This window comes from Chroicocephalus ridibundus, chromosome 22, assembly GCF_963924245.1.
Source record: "Chroicocephalus ridibundus chromosome 22, bChrRid1.1, whole genome shotgun sequence".
NCBI classification, from domain to species: Eukaryota; Metazoa; Chordata; class Aves; order Charadriiformes; family Laridae; genus Chroicocephalus; species Chroicocephalus ridibundus.
This window is the reverse complement of record NC_086305.1, coordinates 7,369,497-7,395,402: the sequence shown is the minus strand read 5'-3', so window position 1 is coordinate 7,395,402 and position 25,906 is coordinate 7,369,497. Positions and strand designations below refer to the sequence as shown.

The 25,906-nt window shown below is 58.9% G+C and overlaps 1 protein-coding gene across 1 annotated transcript; it reads right to left on the bottom strand.

The window, feature by feature from the left end:
- On the bottom strand, positions 1-23,943 carry ONECUT3 (one cut homeobox 3). Its single transcript, XM_063358178.1, has 2 exons — positions 22,879-23,943; positions 1-381 (listed from the first exon to the last, which is right to left on the bottom strand). The coding sequence occupies exons 1-2, from the start codon at positions 23,906-23,908 to the stop codon at positions 89-91; spliced, it is 1,323 nt and encodes a 440-aa protein (XP_063214248.1). The 5' UTR covers positions 23,909-23,943; the 3' UTR covers positions 1-88.
- Between the last annotated feature and the right edge of the window lie 1,963 nt (positions 23,944-25,906).

Sequence of the window (25,906 nt, the reverse complement as noted above, 5' to 3'; positions counted from 1 at the left end):
CCAGTTGGCTCGGGACATGCGTGTGAGTCTGGGGTTGGCTTTGTCATGAGGAGGATGTCCGGGAAGGGGCAGGGAGTGCTGGGGGACATCATGCTTTGGAGAAAGTGCTTGTAGAAGAAGAGGGGACTCCGGGGTTGGTGCCTGGCTCCTCCTGCCAGCGGTTCATACACCGCCGGCGGGCGTTCATGAAGAAGTTGCTGACGGTGTTGAGCTCCAAGCCCAGCTGCTGCGAGATGGTCATCTGCATCTCCTTGGATGGGCGCTTGTTCTCCTTGAAGATGGCAATCAGGGTGCGGCGCTGGAGGTCCGTGAAGACCAGCCGCTGCTTCTTGGGCTGCAGGCTCCGGTCTTTCTGCTGCTCTTGCTCTTTGCGTTTGCAAGCTAGATGTTCAAAAGAGAGAACAGGGCCATTAATTGGTGCTCACCACCCTGGCCCGCTTGTAGGTTGCCTGGCTGCCTCCCAAAAACCAGGTCCTTCCCTCCAGTAAACCTGCTGGCTTGTTGCCCACCACTCCCTAGGCTACCGCCCTCCTCTTCCTCCCTGTGCCTCCTGAGCGTCTGTGAGACAACAGTCTCTTGTGCCATCAGTATGAGCAAAACCTGGGTGAAGCCCATCACCTCCTCAGATGCCCAGGAAAAAGCCCGAGTCTCAGCATCTCCAGCTGACCCTGGAACTCCAGACCGAGAAAACTCCCGGGCTGATTCTGCTCCCACAGCCTGGCTATTGGGACCTGCTCCATCCCTCAATTTTGGGGGTCATCCGTCAGCCTCCCTCCCTTGCTGCACTCTGGTGTGGTCTCCCTCACCTCCTCATCACCTCTGTGGATCTCACTGGAGGGCTCAGGGAACCAGCGACTCTTGGCCGTTGCGTCCAGCTGCCAGCTCCAAAATGCAGAGAAGAGCTGGGGACAGGGACGTTATGAAAAGGCTGGTCTGCAGCCACCATGTCCCATGGCAGACAGCCTGGAAGGACCATTCATGGTTTCACCTGCTCTGGGAAGAGTTTTTCCTGCTTCCAGAGGCTGTGGAACAGCCGGAGCCACCTGAAACTCCAGAAAATTCAGTCTCCTCGGCATGCCCCTGCTACTGGATTCTTTAGCACGTGTGTCAGGTTGACCCAATGCCGAATTAAAAGCCTTCCCTACGGGTTTGGCTTGAGCCAAAGGCCAGCACAGAGGTGCTGTCACACGGGGAGGGGCTGCCAGGGGGCAGGAAAGCCCCTGTGACACAACCACGCTGCACACAAGGGAGGGAGGGAGGCGAGTATACACCTTTTTGTTAAATATATGAATTTTAATCACAGGAATATCAAGTGCACTGTTGGTGGAAGTGGTGAGAAAAGGTGCCCTTTGCTATGACATTTTTCTAGAAAATTATAGGATAACTGAGGTTGGTGGAGGCTGCTGGTCTAGTCCCTACTCAAAAAAGGGCTGACCTTGAAGCTGTCAAGGTCAGATCAGGGTGCTCGGGCACTTGGCTGCTCAGGACTTGGCCAGACGTGGCCTCAGGAACTTCCTCAGGAAGTTCCACCTAAACACAAGGAGGAACTTCTTTGCTGTGAGGGTGGCAGAGCCCTGGCACAGGCTGCCCAGAGAGGTGGGGGAGTCTCCGTCTCTGGAGACATTCCAACCCCGCCTGGACGCGTTCCTGTGCCACCTGCTCTGGGTGACCCTGCTGTGGCCGGGGGTTGGACTGGGTGATCTCCAGAGGTCCCTTCCAACCCTATGATTCTATGATTCTATGATCTTCCAAAGGATTTTGCAGGGAGGGCACAGGTCCTCCGAGTCATTTGCTGTTGGACTGTTGCTGGACGACAGATTTCAGCTTGCTTCTCTCAGGCACTCCCAGGAGCCTCTTCGACCTGGTGCACGCACCTTGGAGGGGCCAGAAGCCGGGGCTGAAAGCCGCTGCTGCAGCGATGGGATGGCATCTTGGGTCCACGGATTGCATCTTGGGTCCACGGAGGTATTCCCCTTGGGCTCACTACCTTCCTGCTACACAAACTCACCTCCGCGGCCAGGCTGAGTAAAGGGTAGGAAGCTACGTAGCCTAGGAGTAACGGGAGGGTGTCTGAAGTCATTTCTTCCTCACTAGAGAACAAGCAAGGTCTTCCTCTGATTTTTCTTCAGCTGGCCTGCGCTATGGGTGCTCTTTACGTCACCTTGAACTAACAGAGAAGGATGATTTCCACCCCTTCCACCCAAAGCTGGGGAGATCTAGAGCTCAGTGAAGCAGACACTTTATCCAAAAAATTTAGCCTTGTTTCCCCGGCTGTTGGGCTCGGTCCTCGCCCTGTCCCCATGCGGGTGGTGGGAACCATCGGTTCTGCTCCTCCTGGGGCAGGGGACAGGAGGCACCAAGCTCAGCACAACCAACCGCACTCAGCCAAAATCCCTGGTAAAGATGGTTAGTGGAGAGCCTTCCCCTCCCCTTCTCCCCCCCCAGGGCAGGTCTGGCTGCAAACCAGCATCCTTAGGGACAAGGGACAGTCTGAGGCCTGTGGTGCCGGGGGGGGGACCCTGTCCCAGGGGTACCTTACTCAAACAGCCAGCAGAGAATGGTTTAGTGGAAACCTACCCTATGACCATCAGATGCTTGCAAAAAAAAACAAACAAAAAAAAAGTCTTTATAGAAAACGTGACTTTTTTCCAGACATGAATTTAAAAAAAAAATAAAAAAGACCCTCCCAAACTCCCCCCAAACCAAACAACGAACAGAAAGAAAAAGTCCCCCACACACACACCATACGTGCACATTCGGAGCAGCGCGTCTTCACCCTGCAGACCCCTCGCCCACCCACCGTGTGCCCTCCCGGTGTCCCCCCCGTGTCCCCCTGGCATGCTCGGTTCCGGTGGCCCCATTGGGACCCCGTGTCCATGGCGGGCACCTCGCATGCTCCCTGCGAGCACAGCTTTTGCTCTGCGCAGATGGCACTTATACTATAGCCCGCTACCATATATACACCAGGTAGACAGAAATGTGTGTGGGTATGTGCAAATACATCCAGACCCGCCCCCAGGACGCGCCGGGTGCCGTGCTCACCCAGCTTTAACCTGGGATCCAGGCTGTCCTCTTGCTCTCCTGCCTCTCGGCACCCATTCCCACCAACAGTGCTGCACGGCCAGACCAAGACCCAACGTTTCAGCTTTTTAACCCCAACCCTGCCCCGGCTCCTGCCGCTCCTATTTTTAGGAGTAATTATTACAGACCAGTCACCCATTAATAACTCAAAGCTCCGAGGCAAATGCTCACCATCCGGGTCGTGCTGGCAAAGCTGTGATCCAGCATTAAAACCAGCGCCGAGTATTGCTTAGACAGAGGTGACACCCCGCTCCGCACCCCTTGATCCCCGCATTATTTTTGGCAGGCGATGCTGGTGGCGGCCACATCCCACATTTCCTGTGCTCGTTTGTTTATTTATTAATTTCTTTTTCTGCTGACGCAGCCCAACACCCCTCTTCCCCAGTTCAATCTAATTACAGCTCCGCACAACAGAAATCGATAGTGACGCTGGTCAGATCTATTTACGGCGGCCATCAACCCCCCCAAAGGAGGATCTTTTTCCTATTCCCCATCCCCCGGGCGCTGCTTTCCCAGGCTGGCTGGCGGTGGCCGTCCCCGTGTCCCCGCAGGCAGTGGGAGCCGGGGATGGGGAGGCAGCCAGGGGCACAGCTCTGACTCCCACCCAGGTCAGCACAGGATGAGGGTTTTTCTTTGTGCTTCAAAATCCCTTTTTTCCAAGTCACGAGCTCCAAATTACGCACCCTTGGCTTAATGATGTTCTTTGGTCACGTCCCTCCAAGGTCTCTGGGACTGGCCACGGTCCGTGGGGATGGGGACACACTTCAGGGTGCTTCCACCCCTGCCTCTACGTTATCTCTCCAGCACTCCTCAAAAGCATGGGATTTATTCCCTGGCTTGTCTTGCTCCTCCTGGGGCACAGGAGACCCTGGTGGTACCAGGACCAACAGTGGGGGAGATGGATTGGGGTCCCCCGTGGTCAGGGGGGATACTCTGGTGGCCAGGAAGGGGTTGAGCTCACGCACAATGGGGGTCTTTCTCTCCTCTCTCCATTCTCTCAGCTCATTCTCATCCCTGGAGGTGCAAGCCCCTGGCCCAGGTTGCCCAGAGAAGCTGTGGCTGCCCCATCCCTGGAGGGGTTCAAGGCCAGGTTGGCCGGGGCTTGGAGCAACCTGGGCTGGTGGGAGGTGTCCCTGCCCAGGGCAGGAGGTGCCACTGGGTGGGCTTTAGGGTCCCTTCCAACCCAAAGCAGTCTGTGGTTCTCTGATTTCACAACTCCTGCACCTCCGAGACCACCACAGCTCTGCCAGGCTTGGCTGAAACCAGCCAATGAGTGCAGAAGTGACAAGGCCAGATGCAGTGGGACGGGGTGATTGCACAGAGCCCCGTCCTTCCAGACCCTGGGCACACAATCCTAGCAGTATTTCATCCTTAAGGTTGCTGACCTGGCTGTGGAAAAACCACAGGGAGCAAAGGGAAGGAGGAACCTCGGGGGGAAAAGCAGGAGGAAAGAGCTCTGGAAGCAGAGGCATCCCACCCGCTTCCCTCGGAGGATTTCTGCCGAGGGTTTCTGCCTCCCTGGAGACTTATGTCAGAGGGAGCGCGTTTTCCTTGACTTAACCTTGACAGCTCAAAGCAAAATATCTCCCAAATCATTTCTAAAGGGACATAATAGAGACAATCAAATGGCTGCTGTTCAGAAGCTGCGATTATGCCTCGCAGCGTGAACTCCACGAAGCATTTAACTAATACCTGATGGCTTTGCAGGCTTCCGCAGCCTGCCAGACACTGGTTTCTCTATTATACCCGCAAACCTCTGTTTTCTCAGCCCCAGCGTGCTCTCCCTCTCCATTCACTTGCAATACAACCTGTAATTTTCTGCCCACTTTGCTTAAGTGCTGGTGATTTGTTGAAATCACAAAAGACAGCCAGGGGCTTTCAGAGCCAGCATGCTGGCTGTAAGCGAGGTTAGGGGGGAAAAAAATAAAACCCACCGGCTTTTCTCTTTTTCTCCCTGTCAAATCTGCCTCGCATCGGCGCAAGGGGAGCAAGGAGCGTTTAGGGACTCAAGGGGAGGTGGAGGAAGGGATGGAGAGGAGGACGTGGACAAGGTCGGCCAGGTTGGGACAGGTTTCTTAAGTGCAGAGGTGGGACGGGCTCTGGCACTGGTGGGCACCGGGTGGGAAATGGCCCTGAGCAAAGCTGGCTTCTCTCCACGCCCTGAGGATGGGTCTAGCCCCTCGGCTGCCTCAGGCTCTCCCTCTCCTTGACGGAGCAGAGGGATCTCAACCTCTTTCACAGAGAAGGGGGGAGGGCTGGGTGGAGGGTTGTGCAATGGGTGTTGCTGGTTCAGACTCTGCCCGGATATTTCGGAAGGTTTCAGGAGCTGCAGCTCTGAGCAAACTGGGACGAGCCCAGCACCTCCCAGAACAGAGCGGTGTCTGATCCTGAGCTGAATTAGAACCATAGAATGGTTTGGGTTGGAAGCAATCTTAAAGATCACCCAGTGCCACCCCCTGCCCTGGGCAGGGACGCCTCCCACTAGAGCAGGTTGTTCAAAGCCCCGTCCAGCCTGGCCTTGAACCCCTCCAGGGATGGGGCATCTGCTCCCCCAAAGCTGGAGCAGAGTCTGGACCAGAGACCAGGGTGCTGCTTCTGCAAAACAGAAACCCTTTGGTCCGTGGCTGGGCCGGCCGGGATGCTCGGAGCTGGGGCAACTTAGTAACGGCGAGAGGTTTGTCTGACATTCCTTTACATTGTAGGAAAAAAGCCCAAAACAATTTGTCACAAATAGGCTTCTCCATGGGAAATTCAGTTATTCTCGATCTCTGAAGACTCAGTGCCGACAGGAGAGTCAGTAGTGTACAACGCAGGAAGAAAGAGTGCTCAAAAACCAAACCCCAACTTTCTTTTTGCCCTTTTTTTTTTTTTTTTCTGAAACCCCCTTTGATCCTGAAAACTAACAAATGCACAGGCAAAGGGGATGCAGCGTCAACCACACGGCGGCTGGGGCAGAGCCTGCCCCGCGCTGCACATCCCTGCGAGTGCCACCCTGCAGCGCTGCGACCCTGCGATCCCCCAGGCTGCAGCAGCACGAGATAAAAAAAAAACAACCTTCCAGGCTCCAAAACCTGCAGGGTTTTCACCGCTGTGGTCCTGCAGCATCCGACACGCCATAGTAAAAACTGCCCCACTCTAGAAACCCACAGCTTTGGAAAACCATGCATAGGATCATAGAATCATGGAATCATCAAGGTTGGAAGGGACCTTTCAGATCATCGAGTCCAACCATCAACCCAACACCGCCAAACCCACCACTGACCCATGTCCCTCAGCACCACGTCTGCCCGGCTTTTCAATCCCTCCAGGGATGGCGACTCCACCACTGCCCTGGGCAGCCTGGTCCAATGCTTGATAACACTTTTGAGGAAGAAGTTTTTCCTAATATCCATCCTAAACCGCCCCTGGTACAACTTGAGGCCGTTTCCTCTTGTCCCATCGCCTGTTCCTTGGGAGAAGAGACCGACCCCCCCCGGCTGCCCCCTCCTTTCAGGCAGTTGCAGAGAGCGAGAAGGTCTCCCCTCAGCCTCCTCTTCTCCAGGCTGAACCCCCCCAGCTCCCTCAGCCGCTCCTCACAGCACTTGTGCTCCAGACCCCGCACCAGCTCCGGTGCCCGTCTCTGGACACGCTCCAGAATCCATCCAGAGGCCAAGGGATGCAGCTGGGAGCTGCGATGTGTCTGAGAGCTGCAGCCTCATGGGCCTGCTGGATCGGAGTGACACAGTCTGGGCACAACTCCCGGCCCCATGCGTGTCCCTGTGACACGTGGCCCTGCCTCGGTGGGGACAGGCTTCCCCGATGGTGTCCCTGGGAGCTGCCGGAGGATGAGTCCCGAGGCCGGGGACAGCCCCTGGTCATTGGTCTGCAGCCAGCGCGCTGCAGGGTGAGACGCTTCCCCAACCCCAGCAAATTAAATCTTCCTCTGAATGCTGCAAATGAGGAGATGAGATGAGACAAAGCGCTCGCCTCTGCGTTGCCGGCTGCATTTTCCTTCCCTTGCGAAGGGTTTCGGTGACTCGTTCCAGCCGGCAGCTCCGATCGACCTGCACGGGGCTGTGAGGCATCACCAGCCAACGTCCCTGGCCCGTTCCCCAACAGCCCAGGGGCTTCCAGAGCAGTGCAGGCCATCAGGTGGAGGGAAGGGACTGGAAATGAAAGCACCAAGTCCTCGGTCCTCTGCTCTGGTGACGAGGGTCCCTCCTGAGAGAGGGCTGGGACCAGTGGAGGCTGGAGGAGACCAGCAGAGCCACCCAAACCTGCTGCAGAGCGGCAACGCCAGCCCCGTGGGACGCCTGGCTTTGCCTCTCCTGCACTTCTCAAGCTTTGTCTGGTTTTTCACAGGGTGGCATTTCCAGCTTTTCCAGCGCTGAAGCAGACGAGCTGGTCTGGTCTGAGGGCGGGTGAAGGGACACAAAGAAGCAGTGGCAGCTGCAGGTGTGCCTGGCTCCATCCCTCCACGTTTGCCCTATTTTTGTCCTTGTCCTTTCCAGGTAAGCTGCCACTGGCCTCATCACAGACAGCCTTGGGTTGAGCCGGCGGCATCAGACCCCTCTCATGGACGCAGAAACAACCAGTTTCCGATGACTTAAAAATATGGGGGTTTTGTTAAAAGCATCTCCTTTCCGCAGAGGTTTGATTTCTCACTTGCTTTTTCAGAGACTTTTGTAAAGGGACACCTGGTGCCCTGCTCCGCTCTCCCCAGCGCCCGGATAAACTGGGCTCAGCCCCCAGCTTTGCCATCACATCTGCTGGCAAAGCTGCTTCCCCCGTTTGTCCCATCTCCTTCCTTTCTCGGCCTTTTTTTGGACCCTTTGTTTCTTATTGTCCCAGTGAAGACCACTGCCATCAGGAGCTGCTTAGTGCTCACGCTGCCGGCACAGTGCGGGGCCGGCCCAGCTGCCTGGTGCGAGGCAAGGCCGGGCAGAGGTGCCCGGAGTCTTCCCGGCTGCTCCGTTCTCCCTACTCTTCTCCCGAGTCACTGCCACTTAGTGTGACACGAGCAAATTGGTGCTAATGAAGTGCGGGAGTCCGGCAGGGTGGCAGGCAGAAGCCAGCAGCGCCGCGAGGGATGGCAGCAGCAAGGGAAGGTCATCGCCTTCTGGGAGAGAGGGAGGACGTGGGGACGACAGATGGAAACCCTCAAGTCCCTGAAATAAGTTTTCCTTGGAGTCAGCGACACTCGCTCATGCTCGTTTTTGGCACAAGAGCCCCAGATGCAGAATCCAGGGGGGAAAAAGGGAGTTTGGGGTTCAATTTGTGCCAGCACAACAAGGAGAATGCCGGGTAAGGAGCCTGCCCCAGGAATCTGGGACAAGTGACATCCCTGTCACCCACGCGGCTGTGGGTCCTGCACAGTCCTCCTCCATCCTCACTCCTTCACGCAGGAAAGGAGCCGCCAGGATCTCGCTTTGGCATCAGCACGGGCTACTGCTAAGTGGCTCTCATCAGCCCCTTCCTGACGGGCTCCTCCTGCCAAACTCCTGCTGCCTTCAGCAGCTCCCAGACCTGGCTCTCCGAGCGGGGATGACTGATACACAAATTCAGTAATCAATAAAGTGTATTTTATCGGAGCACGCGTTGCTCCCGAGACGCTCTCAGTGGAGGGATGGTGTCCAGAGAGGGCCCAGAGCCGTTATCAGCCAAGGAACAGTGGCTGGAGAAAGCGGAAAAGCAATGGGGGGATAAAAACCCAACAGTTTTCTGCCTTTCCTGATTAAATCTGGTCTCAGGTGGATTTATCGGGTGTGAGATGGGAAGCTCCCTCGGGGTTTGGCCAAGTCAATTCTCAGACAGCTGCTGGCTCTCTTGCTGTGCGGTGCTGTGGAACACAGGGAAATCTGTAATCCTCCGGGCTGGGGCATTCGAGGTTCGCTTCACCAGGGTTTGGGACCCTCTGAAGGCAGCAGGAGGGCCTGAGCAGGGACACGGGTTGCTCTCAGGTTACCCCTGAGCTCCAGCAGCGCAGCCCAGGAGGGACCTTCCAGATGTGAGCCCTTCCCTGCCACCAGGCCCCGCTCGGGGTGGCCCCACTGCTCTGAGGCAATTCCAGACAATCACAGAATGGTTTGGCTGGGAAGGGGTCTTAAAAATTACATAGTTGCAACCTCCCCCCGCCATGGGCAGGGACATCTCCCACCAGCCCAGGCTCCTCAAACATGGCCTTGAAGCCCTCCAGGGATGGGGCAGCCACAGCTTCTCTGGGCAACCTGGGCCAGGGGCTCACCCCCCTCACAGCAAACAATTTCTGCCTCACATCTCATCTCAATCCCCCCTCTTCCAGTTTCAAACCCTTCCCCCTCGTCCCATGGCTCCCCTCCCTGCTCCAGAGTCCCTCCCCAGCTTTCCTGGAGCCCCTTTAGGGACTGGAAGGGGCTGGAAGGTCTCCGCGGAGCCTTCTCTTCTCCAGGCTGAACCCCCCCAGCTCTCTCAGCCTGTCCTCCCAGCAGAGGGGCTCCAGCCCTCCCAGCATCTCCGGGGCCTCCTCTGGCCCCGCTCCAACAGCTCCGTGTCCTTCTGCTGTCGGTGCCCCAGCGCTGGAGGCAGCACTGCAGGGGGGTCTCCCCCGAGCGGAGCAGAGGGGCAGAATCCCCCCCTCGCCCTGCTGCCCACGCTGCTGGGGATGCAGCCCAGGCTGCGGGGGGTTTCTGGGCTGCCAGCGCACGGTGCCGGGGCGTGTGGAGCTTCTCCCCCACCAACACCCCCCAAGTCCTTCTCCTCAGGGCCGCTCTCCAGCCGCTCCCCGGGTTTGTGCTGGGGGTTGGCCCGACCAGGTGCAAGACCACCGACGCCACCCCCTCAGCCCCGGCGCCATTTTGGAGCGCGGGTCCCGCCCGGTGCCCCCCCGTGCGGCGGGGAATGGTTTGTTCCGCTCCCCTCCTCCACAGCCACAATGGATCGTCCCCGCCGCGCTGGCGCCCCCCCGCGGATGGACGAGCGCATTCCCCCCCACCGGGGGCGGGGCAGTGGTACAGCTCGCCCCGCCCCCCCCCGCCGCTGCCCAATGGAGCGTTGCGGCCGCCCCCCCACCGCGAGGGCCAAGGGCCGTTCCCGCCCCTCCCCGCGCGGCGCTATGGGCCGTTCCGGAGCACGAAGGGTGCGCCGGGCTGGAGCGGTCCATTCGTGTCCGGGAGGGGGGGGACGGGGCCGGGCAGCCCCGCGGCCGCAGGAGTAGCACCGCCCGGCGGGAAACCTCCGCCTGCCCCACGGCTGCCCCGTCGGCACCCCCGTAGTGCCCCATCGCTGCCCCATCACTGCCCAACGGCTGCCCCACCACTGCCCCATCATCACCCCTATAGTGGCTTATCACTGCCCCACTGCCGCCCCACTGCTCCCCCATCATCACCCCTTTGTGCCCTATCGCTGCCCAACAACTGCCCCAACAGCTGCCCCATGGCTGCCCCATCGCTGCCCCATCATCACCCCTTCCGTGCCCGATCACTGCCCCATTGATACCCCACAGGCCGCCCCATTGCTGTCCCGCTGCTGCCCTGTCGCTCCCCCATCACCGTCGCATCACTGCCCCACTGCTGCCCCACACGCTGCCCCATCACTGCCCCATTGCCCTCCACCCAGGCCATAAACCCCCCCCGCGACCTGCTGCCCCCTGGGGGGGGGGGCCTCAGCTCATCCCCCCCAACATGTGTGGGGCTGGGGCGGCTGCAGCCAGCGCTAAGCCACTGACTCTTAATACACCGCTCCGGCGTTATTAGTTCAGCTCCCAAGGTATTTCCCGCAGTAATTGCACTGATCTGCCAGGGATTACACGCTGCCGCCGCAACGATGGATGATGTTTTAATTCGAGCCGGGCACCCCCCGGGAGGGCAGGGCAGGGACCACGACCCTGGAGGATGCAGGAGCCCCGCCGGACGCCCTCGCTGCTGGCGTGGGATGAAGGGGCTGCCCGGGCACAGGCAGCCGTGCCGGGGAGGGCGGTTTTGGGTAAGGGTGACGAATGCCAGGCCATTCCCTGCCTGGGAACTGGGCCAGGAGATGCTACATAATGGGCTCCCGGTGCCGGCACGCCGGTGATCCCGGCTGGCCAGGCTTCAGCATCCCCCCATGGCTGTGAAGCAGCCGGGGATGCTCCCGAGTGTCTGGGGAAGGCCCTTCCCAACTTCCAAATCACTGCTTGGGGGGGGACGGGACACGACACAGGACCAGCCTGGGCTGTGCTCGCTGCCACTGTCCCCCCAGTCCTGCTCCCTGCCCCTCTCCGACCCCGTCCTGCCAGGAGGGAAACTCTGGCTGGAAAAGGGCTTTTGCTTCCTCCCATCCGAACACAGCGGAGAAACTTCCCCCCCACACACCTCAACATTACCTTTAAAAATGACCCCCATGCAGCGCTGTTCCTTCTGGTAAAGCAGCAATTAATCACGGCAAGTATGGGATGGATTTATAATCAGCTCCCCCCGCCCCTGCTCCCACCACCCCCATTTCTCAGTCCTGGGTATTTTTCCTGTCCCCCCCCCTCCCCGCGTGTGTGCGTGTGTGCGGGGATGGGGCTGGCAGAGCCCATTGATCCTGCCCGATCGATTTTATTGAAAGTCCCACGAGTGGCTTTAACCGCGCGTTGGATATTGCTGGCACATCAGTTTGATGGTTACGTGACCGGCGGGTTTGCAAGGGAGGGAGGCGAAGCGGGGGGGGGGGGGGGCGGAATTGATCCCGATATATAATCCAGGGTGATTCTGCCCCGTCCCCGGGGCTGTTCTCCCACTGAGAGGTGATGGCATGGCTGGAGGGGCAGCAACCGGGGGGGTGGTTAAAGGGGGTGGTTTCTCTTGGCCAAATTTCACCTCTGGCTGGGAAAGGGGCTGGGGGGGGGGCAACATGGGCCAAGAAAGAAAGTGGGGGTGGGGGGGGGAGAAGAAAGGAGAAAGAAAAAAGGGAAAGGGGAAAAGGGAAAGAGGAAGGGGGAGAGGGAGACGAAGAGGGAGACGAAGAGGAAGAGGAGGAAAAGAAAAAGGAGGAAAAGGAGAAGAAAAAGCGAAAAAAGGAAGAAGAAAGAGGAGAAGGAGAAGAAAGAAGAAAGAAAAAGGAATAGGAAAAGAAAAAAGAAAAAGGAATAGGAAAAGAAAAAGAAAAAGGAAAAGAAAAAGAAAAAGGAAAAGAAAAAGGAAAAGAAAAAGGAAAAGGAAAAGAAAAAGGAAAAGGAAAAGAAAAAGAAAAAGGAAAAGGAAAAGGAAAAGGAAAAGGAAAAGGAAAAGAAAAAGAAAAAGGAAAAGAAAAAGGAAAAGAAAAAGGAAAAGAAAAAGAAAAAGGAAAAGAAAAAGGAAAAGAAAAAGGAAAAGGAAAAGAAAAAGGAAAAGAAAAAGGAAAAGAAAAAGGAAAAGAAAAAGGAAAAGAAAAAGAAAAAGAAAAAGAAAAAGAAAAAGAAAAAGAAAAAGAAAAAGAAAAAGAAAAAGAAAAAGAAAAAGAAAAAAGAAAAAGAAAAAGAAAAAAGAAGTGGTGAAAGAAAAAAGAAGAAAACGAAAACTAAGAAAAGAAAATGAGAAAAAGAAAAAAGTAACAAGAAAAAAGAAGAAAAAATTTTTTTTAAAAAAAGAAAAAGATAAAGAGAAGAAGAAAGAGAAGAGGGCTGGGAAGGAGCGGAGCGCGAGGATCCCAGCTGCTGTCACGGCTCCATCCAAGCCCAGAGCCCAGCAGCCCCTTTGTTTCCCCGCATTCCGTCCCCCTTTCCTTTCGTGTCCATTTCCTCCTGGTTTTGCAGAACAGGAGACAGCCAAGGGGGGGTCTGTGCCAGGTGACAGTGACACTGCCTGGGGGGTCGCCCCCTCCCAGTGTCAGCACCCCCCAAGCACCTGGTCTGGGCTCCGGCACCTTCAGGAGCATCAGAGCGACGGGCGGAATGAAATCCTCATCCAGAGAAAGTCTAAACCCTCCATAAACGCCACTAGAAAAGCTCCCGAGCAGGAGGCCGAGGGGGATGTCTGAGCCCCCCGATTCACCAAATGTCCCCCCCCCGAGGTCCCTTTTGCAGGGGAGAGGACGGGGCTGTAATGTCATCCCGGGGCTGAAGATCCCGGCTCTGCCTGTATCCATCAAGCAGCATCTTCTCGCACCGAGCGCGGGGCCGATCCTCCTCCACCTCCGGGCACCTGCCTCGCGACGGCGCCAAAACACCAAAGAAATAAAATTTGGGGTTTTTCTTGGAGGTGGTGAAGGCAGAGGAAGGGCTGGGGATCACCAATTTGGGGCGGAAAAGGCCGTTTCAGTTTCGGGGATGCGCTTTCAAATTTTCTCCGGGAAAAGCAGGTTGGTTTGAAATCGGCGTTATTTTGAATCAATGCCCCGATTTGGATGACTTATTTGACAATTTCTGGTTGTTTTTTTTTTTTTTTTTTCTTTTGGTTTGCAAAGCACCCGACGACAGCCCCCCCCTTCGCCCCCTCTCTGACTCGTCTCCTTTCGCCCCGTTTCTGACCCACCCAGACTGAAACCGGCCGCAACGCGGAGGCAGGTGCCAACACCCCCCTCACCCTAAACACCCCACAGAAAGCAAATTAAATGCCCTGAACGAAGCGTGGTCCCGCTTCTGGCGGCCTGAGGGGCTTTTCGGGGGGGGGGGGGGGGGCTGGCAGGAACCCCCCTGGGAACATCAGGGTAGCAGTTCCCTGCCTTCTGCGTGAGAAATGTCATCAGAATCCTGAAGTTTGGCCCCAAAAAGGGAACTAAAGGTGGGGCATTGATCCGCGGATCCATTTCCAGAAGCCTTGGGTCCCTCCGGGTGACTCCGAAGCCCGTCAGCACAGTGCCACCATCCCACCCTCCCTCCTCCTCCTCGCCCCCTGCAATATGGGAGGCAGGTGGGGAAGGGACCCCCCTCCATCCCAGGGGGGCTTCGGAAGCACAAACCACCGCGGTGGCGACCCCTGTGATTTTTGTAGCATCACATTTGAGACAAACTGGGCCAAATGCTGCCCTGGATCCTGCTGGTCCATCCACCAAACAACCACCTTGGGGGATGCTGGGTCCGGGGAAGAGCAGGGACCCTCGAAAGATGGGAAAAAATACAAAATATGGCCAGATCTCCAGGGGCCTGCCACAGGTGGGGAATGGGATGCTGCTTGCGGGGTCATTGTCACACACTGCTGCGCCCCCCGGCCCCGCGACAGGCGCTGAGCGCTGGGGTCTGCGGTGCTCTGCAGCGGGAGCAGCCTTTGCCGGCAGCAGAGCCGAGCCGTTGATATCTCTGTCAGCCCCCGATAGCATCGCCCGTCAGCAGCTCCCGATGCGTTCGCAATTTCATCCCTAATGGAGAGACTTTGCTCGTCACCTGCTCTTTATCGGCCGAGGGCAGCGCAACTCCCACAAAGGGCCATCGGGCTCCGGAGCTCATCTCCCGGCTTAAAGGTTTGGCTTTTCTCGTGGCATCACCGAGTTTCCCGGCTTTGATAACCCGGCACTGGCCTCTTCATACCCTCTGTAAAAGTACTGCCACCCCCACCCTTACACACGGGGAAACTGAGGCACGGAGGGATTCGCAGATGCTCAACCTGCCAACCCACGGCCAAGTCACCACTCGTGTCCCTTCAGCCACGCAGTGGCACTTGGCATGGGGAAGGGACACGAGGCTTTGGGACATTTCCCATGGCCAGAGCCAGCCTTGCCATGGCTCTCGGCTTCCCTGGGCTGCGCCGTCCCCGCACCGGGCACCACTGCAGGGACTCCTTGGGGACACCTTTGAAGGCTGCTGATTTTCCACTGATTTTGGCCCATTTTTAGTTTTTAAAGAGTCCCTGCCAGCCAAACCTGCTGCGTCCTGTTCCCGGCTGTGCCCTGCGGAGCCATGCGGCGCACTGAGCCCTCCCAGCACACCCCGACCCCCCCCGCAGGCCCCAATATTTAGGGCTCCCTCGCTCCGTGTCAACAGCAGGAGACCTCAATTCTCCTCCCACAATGGTGGGAGACCAGCAGCCCCCTGCTGCCCCTCCTGCCGAGCCCTGGCCTCAGCAGAGCTGGGTCGGCCGCCGCCGCCCGTGCCACCAGCAGAAGAAAAAGCTGCAATTTGCTTTTCCTTCGGGGTTTTGTTTTTTTTTTTTTTTTGGTCAAGATGTCGGGTTTTTCCTCTCTGCTCTGCAAGCAAGGAGCCGACGGCCGGTCCCAGCCAGTGCTTTCCCACAAACAGCCCCGGCTTTCCCCAGCGCAGGCTACCGCACGGGGATTTTCTGGCTCCTTCTCCCGAGATGGGCAGAGCCGGGGTGCCCCCGAGCCTGCCAGGGGGAAAGGAGGTTTCCCGGATCCTGAAGGGATGTTTATCTCTTGGATTTGGGAAGAGAGAAAGAAGAGGGAGAATCACAGCGATACAGAACAGGATGGTGGCTCCAGCTCTCCTGACAGGGACATTGTCCAACACAGTGGTGGTGGCATCTGCCACTCCCCAGGAGAGAGGCCAAGAAGCAAAATCCTCCCCTCCAAGCTCCCCAAAATCAGCTCACGGTGACGCCGAGTCCTCTGCATGGAGGAAACCATGGTTGGAGCGACAAGGTCCTGCAGTGCAGAGCTCAGGGGCAAAACCCCCGGGAGGAGATGGTGCGCATATATATATATATGTATATATATGTGTATATATATATGTTAAGATAAAGTTATTCAGGTCATTCTTGAAATCCTACCCATGCCTGCGCAAACGTGTCTCAATTTTAGTACTGGGTCTTTATTTTTTCAAATGTCCTGGCTCCTCTTGCCGGCACCGGAGGAGGCCACTTTGCCTTTTCTTGCGCTATTTTTAACAACCCCCAAACGTTTTTAAAATCCATCATCCGTTTTGCCTGTCCAACCCCGCCTTGGCTTAAATCTTGCTGGAGATGCTCTGTATCGTTTGAGGTATTAACGAGATTTTTGCATTTTCGTTTCATCAGCAAAACCTTGCTACTCGATGGCCACGGTCCTGCGCGGAGCCAGCAATAAAGGCACTCAGCTGCCAAAACCTGCTGCCGGCTCCTCGCCAGCCCCTCGCCGCTCCGGCACAGCATCGCTCCCGATGCATCCACCCAGCATCGCTTTTGGCTGCAGATGATTGGGCTGGAGGAGAAAATCTGGGACTCCAACTTCCCTTTTTCGCCCAGTTTTCAAAGCCGGGGGCTGGGGTCAGCACCACTGGTGCTGCGCGGGAGCAGGGCAATGGCCATGAGCACATCCCGGGTTGGTTGGACGCATCCATCCCGGGTTGGTGGGACACATCCCGAGTTTATGGGACACATCCCGAGTCTATGGGACACATCCCGGGTTGATTGAAGCCTCAGCTCGATGCTGAGCCACAGGATTTGTGCATCTCGGTTCAGCTCCAAAAAGGGAAGGTGAGTGGACGTGGGGAGAGGGCAGATCGAAGCTGCCTGATGTCCCCGTCCGTACTCGGGGGTGCCGGGCTCCCTCTGCCCAAGCTTTTCTGTGAAACCTCAGGGAATCAGGCAACAAGGGGGAAAACTCTTCCCTCCTCCCCAGCCAACAAGGTGCTGGGGCTGGAAGGTGACAGGTCCGGCTTCTGCCACGGCCGGGGAGGCAGCGATTCCCACTGGGAAACAGCCAGTCCGAAGGCAACGGCATCCCAAACTGCACCCCAAGGTCTGGAGCAGGGGGACAGGCTGGGTCCCCAAATCCCCCCCCGTGAGCTGCAAAGCCCCAGCCCTTTCGAGCCAGGCTGCGGTGGTTTGGGGTTTGGGTTGTTTTTTTTATTTTTAATTTTTCCTCTTATTTTTTTCTTGCTGTTGCAAGTTGGCCACCGCCACCCTGCCGTGAGTCCTGCAAAGGCTTCGCATGAGGACCCCCAAGGTTTTCCATAGGGGAGTATCTGGTTCCTCCGCAGCCAGGCGATGCCGGGGGGATGCCAAGGTGGGGGGGACGAGATGCCATGCCCGGGGTGGACACTCCTAGGGCAGGAAAACCGGCACCTGGGCCCTGCCTCTGCTCTCCCCCATCCCTCCCCTCCCTCTGCTCTGGCAGCCCCCCTTTGTCCCCGGTTTTGGGATTCACTCCCCGGTACCGAGGAAGCCGGGCAGAACCCCCCGCGATGGGAGCGCAGGCAGAGCCTCCCCCACGGACGCTCTTTGGTGGTGGCGGGGGGGGGACACGGCCGCCTTCTCCCCCCCCGGCGCAGGCTCCCCAGCCCCGCAACCGCATCTGAGCAGAATGAGAAAATATTGGATTTGTTTTCTGGAGAAGGAAAAAAAAAAAAAAAAAAAAAAATCCAATATTCTGTCTGCAATCCAGACTCCGCGCTGGTTATGGCAGGAAAATGCTGTAAATCTCCCCTTTCCCCACCAGCTGGGGAAGAAAGACCAATTTTCTTTTAATATTCTTATTTTCTCTTCTGGTTTAAGCCCCATCATTTTGCAGGTGGCTCCGCAATCTCTTTGTTGACCAGGGCTTAAACCTGCTCTCCCGGCTCCCCCGACCCCGGGAAGTCGCCTCGCACACCCTTCCCAGCAGCTCCCGGGCAGCGGCAATGAGATTTTAATAGATGTATTTTCAAATTAGTTCTGGGCCTTTCAAGACTTATCAGTTAAATGAGGTTTTTCAAATTGATTCAAAGGTCACTCCGAGAGTTTTCTCTTCTCTGTTATCTCTCCCTTATGGTTTCAGTGGCGATTGACAGGACAGAGAAAAAAAAAATAAAAAAAAAAAATATCACCCCCACGTTGTATGCCCAGAAAAAGAATAAAACCAACCGAAACCCACCCAAAACGTGCACCTAAAAATATGGAGGCGGCAAGAAAGGTGCAGGGTTTGGCCCCCGGCGCTGGCTCCGCGGTGGGCTCGGGGGGAGCAGGGGATAAGGGGAGCTCCCGGGGAGGGGGGGTCTGGGGGTGGGAGGGGGGTGGGGGGCAGGACCCCACGGCCACGCGTGGGTTGTAGCCGGAGCTGCCGCCCCGCAGCGAGACGGGGGTTGTTTCCTCCCGGGGGCGGGGGCGGGGGGGGGAAAAACCCCATTTAATATTTAACCGACGGGCGGTTTATGGGCCCCTTCTGAGGCGCAGATTAGGAGCAAACAGAAAAACAGCCGCGGGCGGAGCGAGGCTGATAAGGGCGGCGGGCGCGGAGCGGGGCGCGGAGCGGCCGCCCCCGCGGAGCCGGCGGTGGCTGCTCCAGGCGGGCGGCTACGCGCCGGCGGAGAAGTTTCCTGTTATTAACATGCTAAAAAAACCACATTAATATATATATATAAAAGAAAATAATAATTTAAGAAAAAAAAGGAAAAAAATAATTAAAGAAAAAATAAGAAAATTTAAAAGAAAATTTAAGAAAATTAAGAAAAAAAAATTATATTTTTTTTTCCAACGGGGAAAACGCGTTTCCCTCCTTTCTCTCTCGCTTTCTTTGTATTTTCCCGAGTGGGAATCTCGCCCGTGCCGAGGGGGAAGCGCTGGGCGCCCGCAGCCCCAAATTCTCTTTTTCCCACATTTTACGGTGGCGAAATAATTCTCCCCCCAACCTACAAACCTCCCCCGCCGCCGAGGCGCCGTTTCCCCGTCGCCCCGCGGACACGCGCGGATCGAAAGCGGCGAAACCGGCCGCGATTTTCCGCCGCTCTTCCGGGCCGGAGCCGCGGCCGGTGCCCGAGAGGAGCCGTCGTTGGGCAAAAGTCGTTTGAAAGAGGCTGAAATTGAAACAAAATTCGTGAAAAAAAAAATTAAAAAAATTATGTTTCCCTAGTTTTTACGCAGCGCAATCTTGTCCCTGATTCCGGCCATTCTGTGTCTTAGTTGGAAGTTTTAATTAGCGGCATTAATTATTTGCCTTGGCCCAGTCCCGCGATCGTGCTGCGATCGTGCTCGTAGTTTTGGGGTGGTTTTGTTTTTTGGTTTGTTGGGGGTTTTTTGTTTGTTTTTTTTTTTATAATGACCGTTCGCGCTACGGCGGAGATTTGATCGGGAGAGAAAGTCCGAGGAGGAGAGGGAAGAAAAAGAAAAGCATGGAAAGAAAAATAATGGGAAAGAAAAGAAAGGAAAGGAAAGAAAGGAAAGGAAAAGAAAGAAAAAAGAAAAGAAAAGAAAAGAAAAGAAAAGAAAAGAAAAGAAAAGAAAAGAAAAGAAAAGAAAAGAAAAGAAAAGAAAAGAAAAGAAAAGAAAAGAAAAGAAAAGAAAAGAAAAGAAAAGAAAAGAAAAGAAAAGAGAAAGGAAAGGAGAAAGGAAAGGAAGGGAAAGGAAAGGAAAGGAAAGGAAAGGAAAGGAAAGGAAAGGAAAGGAAAGGAAAGGAAAGGAAAGGAAAGGAAAGGAAAGGAAAGGAAAGGAAAGGAAAGGAAAGGAAAGGAAAGGAAAGGAAAGGAAAGGAAAGGAAAGGAAAGGAAAGGAAAGGAAAGGAAAGGAAAGGAAAGGTGAAAACGAAAACAAAAAAAAGGAAAGGGGAAAACGAAAAACGGAGGGAGAAAAGGCTAAAGGAAAAAGGAAAAGAACGGTGAGAGAGGGAAAGGGAAAAGAAAATGTAAAAGCAGGCGAAGGAAAGGGACGCGCTGGGGGAGCGCTGCCCAGCGCGGCCGCGGTGCCCGTCTCCGCACCACGGGAAACACTTTGGGGCAGAAAGAGCCGACCCCGGGTTCCCGCGGAGCCCGTTCCTCCGGGCCGGCCTCACACCGCGCCCGCGGCCCAAGGGCGTCCCGGGAAAAGCACGGGAGGAGGAATCAGCCCGGTTCGAGTTACGGACGAAGGGAGGCGGGAGCCGCCGTGTCGCCAAAGGGACACAACGACGCTGTCGCCCTCCCGAGAAATAATCGCGAGAGAATTTTCTGGTCCTGAGTGTCGGGATAAATCCGTGGCAGTGAGGGGGTTTCCACTGGCGGGGGCAGCGACAGGGCGGGAGCGCACCCACAGACACGCGTGGTGGGAGGGCACCCAGGGACACTCACGCTGGGGGGTCACCCACCGTCCTGCGCGGACACGCGGGGACGGGGGCGCTTCCCCCACGATCCCACGAGAACGAAGCCGATGCCTTTTTCGCCCCCAGGGCACCAAGGGACCAGGATGGCGTGTGGAGGGTTCACGGGGGAGGGCTCGGAGCCCCGCTCCGTCGTGCGGGGACCCGCAACGGTACTACGGTGGGGGCTCCCCGCCACCCGTGGGGCTTCGTGAGGGGGTTCACGAAGTTTGTAGAGCTGTATCTGGAGGGGGGGGGACACGGACTGCGGCCGTGACAGCGGGTCGCAGAGATAGATGGCCCGAGGGGATGGGCCGGGCATCGCCAGCTGCTGCCCAGATGTTCCCCCGTGGGACCCCCTTATTTTGCGGAGCCCCACGGGGGGAACGGAGCCGGAGGGAACTGCAGCCCCCCCCGGCTGTGGCGCTGGCCGGGTCCCGGCTGAATAATTAATGGTTCATCTGCGGACGGGGCGGCGAGAGGGGGAACTGGAGTGGAAAGAGGAGAAAAGCGGCAATTGCCATTTATAGGGGCCCGGCGTGTTTATTGATCCGCGATTTACTGACTCGGACTAATCCATCAGACGGGCTCCTGCAGCCGAGGGGGACCGGCACCGGCACCGAGATCGGGACAGGGACCAGGACCAGCCCCAGCCCTCGCCCCGGACGTGCTCCACGTTTAACACTCGTTTTTTTGGCTTGAACTGGGAGGGAAAAAAAAGCACTCGCTGCCCAGGCGGGGAAGGGATCCCTTCCCTGCTTGCCGAGGGGGGTCACAGCCCTCCGGTCTCTTCCAGCCCCCCAGCCCGGGGGGGCCTGAAAGGACGAGTAGGTTCGACGGGCGGCCCCGGGCTGTGTCGGGGGGAATCGCCTGCCTCCACCGAGGAGCCGGGCACGGCCCGCCCCCCCCCCCCGCCCAGTGCGACCCCCTCTCGTAGATCCCCGTTTCTCGGGGGCAGCCGGGGCGGGGGGCGGGGGCGGATCTTCAACCTGCCCCCACGCCCTGGCCCGGGTGGAGGAAACAGCCAGGGGAGAGAAACGAAAGCGGGTCCCTGTGGGGCGGCAGCCGGGCCGGGAAAAAAGCGGCCGGGCCGGGGGAGGCCGCGGGGAAAGGGGGGAGGGTCCCCCACACCGGGGCCAGGGCCTGGCGGATCCACCACCACGGGCGGCGTGGGGCGGCCCCGGCCCGGTCCCGAGTGGGGAACCGGGGCTGAACGCGGGCGCATTTATGGTGGTTTGTTGTTTTGGTGTGGTTTTTCCCTGTTTTTTTTTTGTTTGGTTTTTTTGTTGTTGTTTTTTTTTTTTTTTCCCCCTGTCTTCGCAAAGAATTAAACCCAGAAACCCAGAAAATCTGGGGTTTAATTTCCGTAAATAATGCTCCCAAGGCGCCCCTGGGGCCGCGGGAAAGTCGGCGCTGGGGAGTAAAAAAAAAAAAAAAAAACATTTTGGGGAGAACGAAGCTCCCCCGAGGCGGCGGGAGGAGCGGAGCGGTGGCAGCGGGGACAGAGCCCGGGCCGGGCCGCGGGCAGGGACCGCCCCGAGCTCCCCCAGCCGCGGCTGCGTTTTTATCATCACCATCACGGTTATTATTTCAAATTTTGGCGAGTCGGAAACCAGCCACCCGCTGCTCAATTAGCCCGAACAGCGGGGGCATTAAACGGCCGATCGCGGCAGTGTTTAAATCTTTATTTACCAGAACCTTGTAAAGCCAGGAACAATTTGCATTCTATTAACTGCTTTTCAATAGGGCATCGACTGGAACTAAAAGATGCCACTACCCTGCCCTAATTAAAGAGCAACTGAATTACACTAAATACATATGAACGCTGCTCTCCTCCATAAATAACGGCGGGTTCCTCGCCGTGCCGAGCGCCCGGCGGCCCGGACTCTGCCCGGCCCCACGGGGAGCTCGGATTTATTTAGAAAAAAATAAATTATACACGCGTGTTTTTCACCCCGCGGAGGGCCGGCGCGGAGGAGCCGGGGGAAGGAAGGGCCGGAGAGGTTCCGGGAGCCGGGGGGTGGCGGGTCGGGCCGGGCACGTCCCCGCCCGGCGCTGACCCCTCGGCCCTTTCCCCCGCGGAGGCTCCGCGCAGCGCGGAGGAGCGGGGAGCCGCGACCCCCGCCCGCCCCTCCCTCCCCACCACAGCGCAGGAAAACCGCTTCTTTCCACCAAACCCTCGGCCTGAGGCCGAACGAGCCACCGCTGCGCTCCGCACCCGCGGTGCTGCGGGGCGGCAGCCGGCCCCCACTCAGCTCGGGAACCGGGGCAACGGGTTGGGGGATCCCTCTTTCTCCCGGTGCCCCGGAGGGAGCGGAGCGCAGCCCCGGCGCTGCCCGCCCCTCCCCGGCTCCACAGCGAGTTCCCGGCGGGGGCGAACCGGTGCTTCTCCCGAGCGCGGCGCCGGTACCGAGCGGCGGGGCCGAGCGGACGGCGAAGGAGCTCCGCCACCGGCCGCGGCTCAGCCCGCACCCACGGACGGCCGGGAGCGTGGGCCGGGGGATGCCGGCGGCTCTCCGGGGTCCGCCCGGGTGGGACGAGGGGCCGGTTCGGTGGGGAAATCACCGCCGGGACTAGCGGCGGCCGAACCGGCGGCGGGGAGCGGCGGGGAGCGGCGGGCAACTCCCGGCTCCCGCGATCCCTCCTCTCCCGCTGGCAGGACCAGGCCCGGGTAGGGGGGGAATCCCTTTGAATATAATTCACCTTAAATATAATTCGCCTAAAATATAATTCGCCTTAAATATGATTCGCCTTAAATATGATTCGCCTTAGACACAATTCCCCTTAAATACGATTTCCTTCATTCCCTTTCATCTGAAGGCTTCAGATCGGCTCGGTAACACCCGCCCCACGATGGCTCCCCGTTAGCAGCCCCCCCTGGCCCCCCCCCCGCCCCCCCCGGCCGGAGGTACGGGGCCGTGGCAGCAGACCTTGCCGTGCCCTACCTACCTGCCAGCCTGAGCGCCGACATCCTCTGAAATTCCGGCTCCTGCAACCATTTCCACATCCTCCGGAAAGTCTCCCGGCCCGACTTGAGCTTACTCCAAGGCTTGGGGTTCCGCAGCAGGTCCGAGAGGGTCCCCTGGGAGCGGCACAAGATCCTCTGGGCGAAGATCGCCTGCGGGATGCTGTAACGCTTCAGCTCGGCCGTGATCCGCTGGGCCACCTCCTTGGTGTTGATCTCCTCCACCTGCCCGGAGCCACCGGGTTGGGAACCGGTGGCCGAGGCCTGGCGTTCCCGCTCGCCGAGGAGGGAGCCACCGGGCTGGGCGTGCGGGTGGCCGTGCGGGTGCATCCCGTTGAGCGGCGGCATCATGGCCGAGCTGGGGGCCGCCAAGCCCCGCGCCAAGTGCTCCTCGCCCCGGGACAGCATCGCGGCGTGCGAATCGAAGCCGTTGGGCGAGAGCATCTTCTCGTTGGGCAAGTGGCCCCCGGGGCCGTAGGGGGTCAGCGGCTGCTGGGCGTTGTGCAGGCTGCCCAGCCCGTTGGGCAGCGGCGAGAGGGGCTGCCCCATGGCCGGCATGTCCTTGGGGTAGTGGCTGTAGAGGTTGCCCATGGAGGCCAGGCTCCGCTCGTCGCGCATGAGGGTGAAGCTGCCGCTCACGTTGCCGGCCAGGCGCTGGTGCGGGTGGTGGTGGTGGTGGTGGTGGTGCGGGTGGTGGAACTTCTCCGAGACGGTGGAGATGGGCGGCAGGTGCTGCAGGGGGGTCAGCGTGGTGTAGGTGCTGCTGAGGCTCATGCCGGAGGGGGACTCGCAGGACATGCTCATGGCGGGGTGCAGCGGGGCGGCCAGGCTGTGCTCGGCGCGGTAGTCGCCCCCCTCCAGGATGGAGGCCATGCCCGAGACCATGGCGGGCCGGCCGTGCGGTACCAGGTTGCGGTGCGAGCCTTGTCGCCCGTGAGCCGGGCTCAGCAGCTCGGCGGGCTGCGAGTGCGGGACGCCGTGCAGGCTGCCCAGGTTCTCCATCGCCAGCTCCATGGTGGCCGCCGGGCTCTGCCGCTGCTTCGCCCGCTCGCTGGCTGCCTTCCTCCCCCCTCCCGCCGCCGCCGCCGCCGCCTCCTCCTCCTCCTCCTCCTCCTCCACCGCCCCCCCTTCCTCCCTCCCTCCCTCCCTCCCTCCCCGCGCCGGCTGCCCGGATTAATTCAGACTCCGCGCTCGGGGGATCGATCTCCCGCACCCCGCGGTCAGGCCAGCATCGTGCGCCGCGCCCGCCCGCCCCAGCCCGCCCGGGTACGCTGCGGCGGGGAGCGGGGAGCGGGGCCGGGTGCGGAGCGGAGCGGAGCGGTGCGCGGTGCGGTGCGGTGCTGTGCGTGCGCTCGGGGCGGCTGCGGCGCGCCTCGGCCGCCGGCTCCCGGCAGCCTCGCTCTGGGCCGCGGCGTGACGTCAGCGCTGCCCCGCCCCCCCTCCCCCCCCCGCAGAACCGAGCCGCGCCGCCCCCCCCCCCCCCCCCCCCCCCCGGTGCGGGCAGGGGGGGACACACAGGAGGCGGGGGGAGCGCGGAGAACAGCCGGCACCCCCAACCGCCGCCGGGGTGTGACACCCCCCCACTGGGGTGGTCTCCTCGCACCGAGGTGACCCCCCCCGGACCGGGTGTCACCACCACCCCCCCAGCAACGGAGTGACCTCCCCCGCACCGAGGTGACCCCCTCCACCCAGCGCGCATCTGGCAGCGCTGCGCGACGGCGCCCACCTGTGCCCCGCACATCTGGCTGACCCCAACCCCCCCGCGCACACACCTGGCTGCCCCCACCCCCCCACCCCCGGATGTGCCTGTCCCCAGCGCCCCCCAACACCCCCCGGACCTCCTCCCTGTCCCCCCCAAACCCTCCTGTTCCCACACACCCGTATTTCCCCACGCGTCTCCCCAGAATGCCCCCCCCTCCCACCCCCCGGTGGGCACTGCCTCCCGTTCCCGGGCAGCGGGGGCTATCGGGAGATGGGGGGGGGGGTCGCCTTGGCACGAGGGGGGGCGGGAGGGGGTGACAGGGACAGGCGGCTCCCGGCGCTGTGCTGCAGGGCCCTGGGCAGCGGTGGTGGAGAAGGGGAAATGGGTAAAGGGAAAGGGAAAATGGGCAGGGGAAAGGCAAAGAGAAAGGGAAAGGGAAAATGGAAAATGGAAAGGGAAAATGCAAAGGGAATGGCAAAATGGAAAGGGAAAGGGAAAATGCAAAGGGAATGGCAAAATGGAAAGGGAAAATGGAAAGGGAAATGTAAAATGGGAAGGGAGAACGGAAAAGGAAAGGGAAAGGGGAGGAAGAGAGGATGAAGAGACGACACGAGCCGTGTGGCAGATCTACGAGCAGAGGCCTGCGTACGGCCAAGGACACGGTGAGCAGAGCACACAGAAACAGGAGCGCAGATATCGATACAGATGGAACGAAGAGGAACTGGTTCAATATAAACGTGGAACAAGAAAACAGCTTCGCGTGCTTATCTTGGTGGGAACTGAATAAGGCGGCCGGGTTAGTGATCTGAAATATGCATTTACTTGCCTAGCAGCTGCATGGAAAGTTTTAGAGCTCGGGTATAAAAGCCGAGGCCTGAGAAGCAATAAACGATTTCGTGCTCATCACAGCCGGAGTCCGTGCCTTCATACACCGCAGAGCCGGGTTTAGGCCACCGGACGGGCTGGGATTCGGTGTCCTTCCCAGACGCGTTTCCAGCCGCCCCCGGCCCCGCCGCACCGGGCCGGGATCCCCCCGACGAGGGGCGTCGGGTCCGGGGCAGCCCCCGCTGGAGCGGCTCCGGCGTTTCCCGGCTGTGCCCGGTGCTCCAGGCCGGGCCGCGCCCGTTTCCCAAATTTTATTGAACACACCGGAAAAATAAAAATCCAATCCATCGTTTCCCGCGGGTGGGCCCCGCCGGCCTCCCGTGAGCTGCTCGGTTCCCCGGCCCTGCCGGGCTCCCGCCGGGCCCACGGCCGAGAGGCGCCGGGTGCGGGGCAGCAGCCGCGGCACAGAGGGTCCCCGCTCTCTC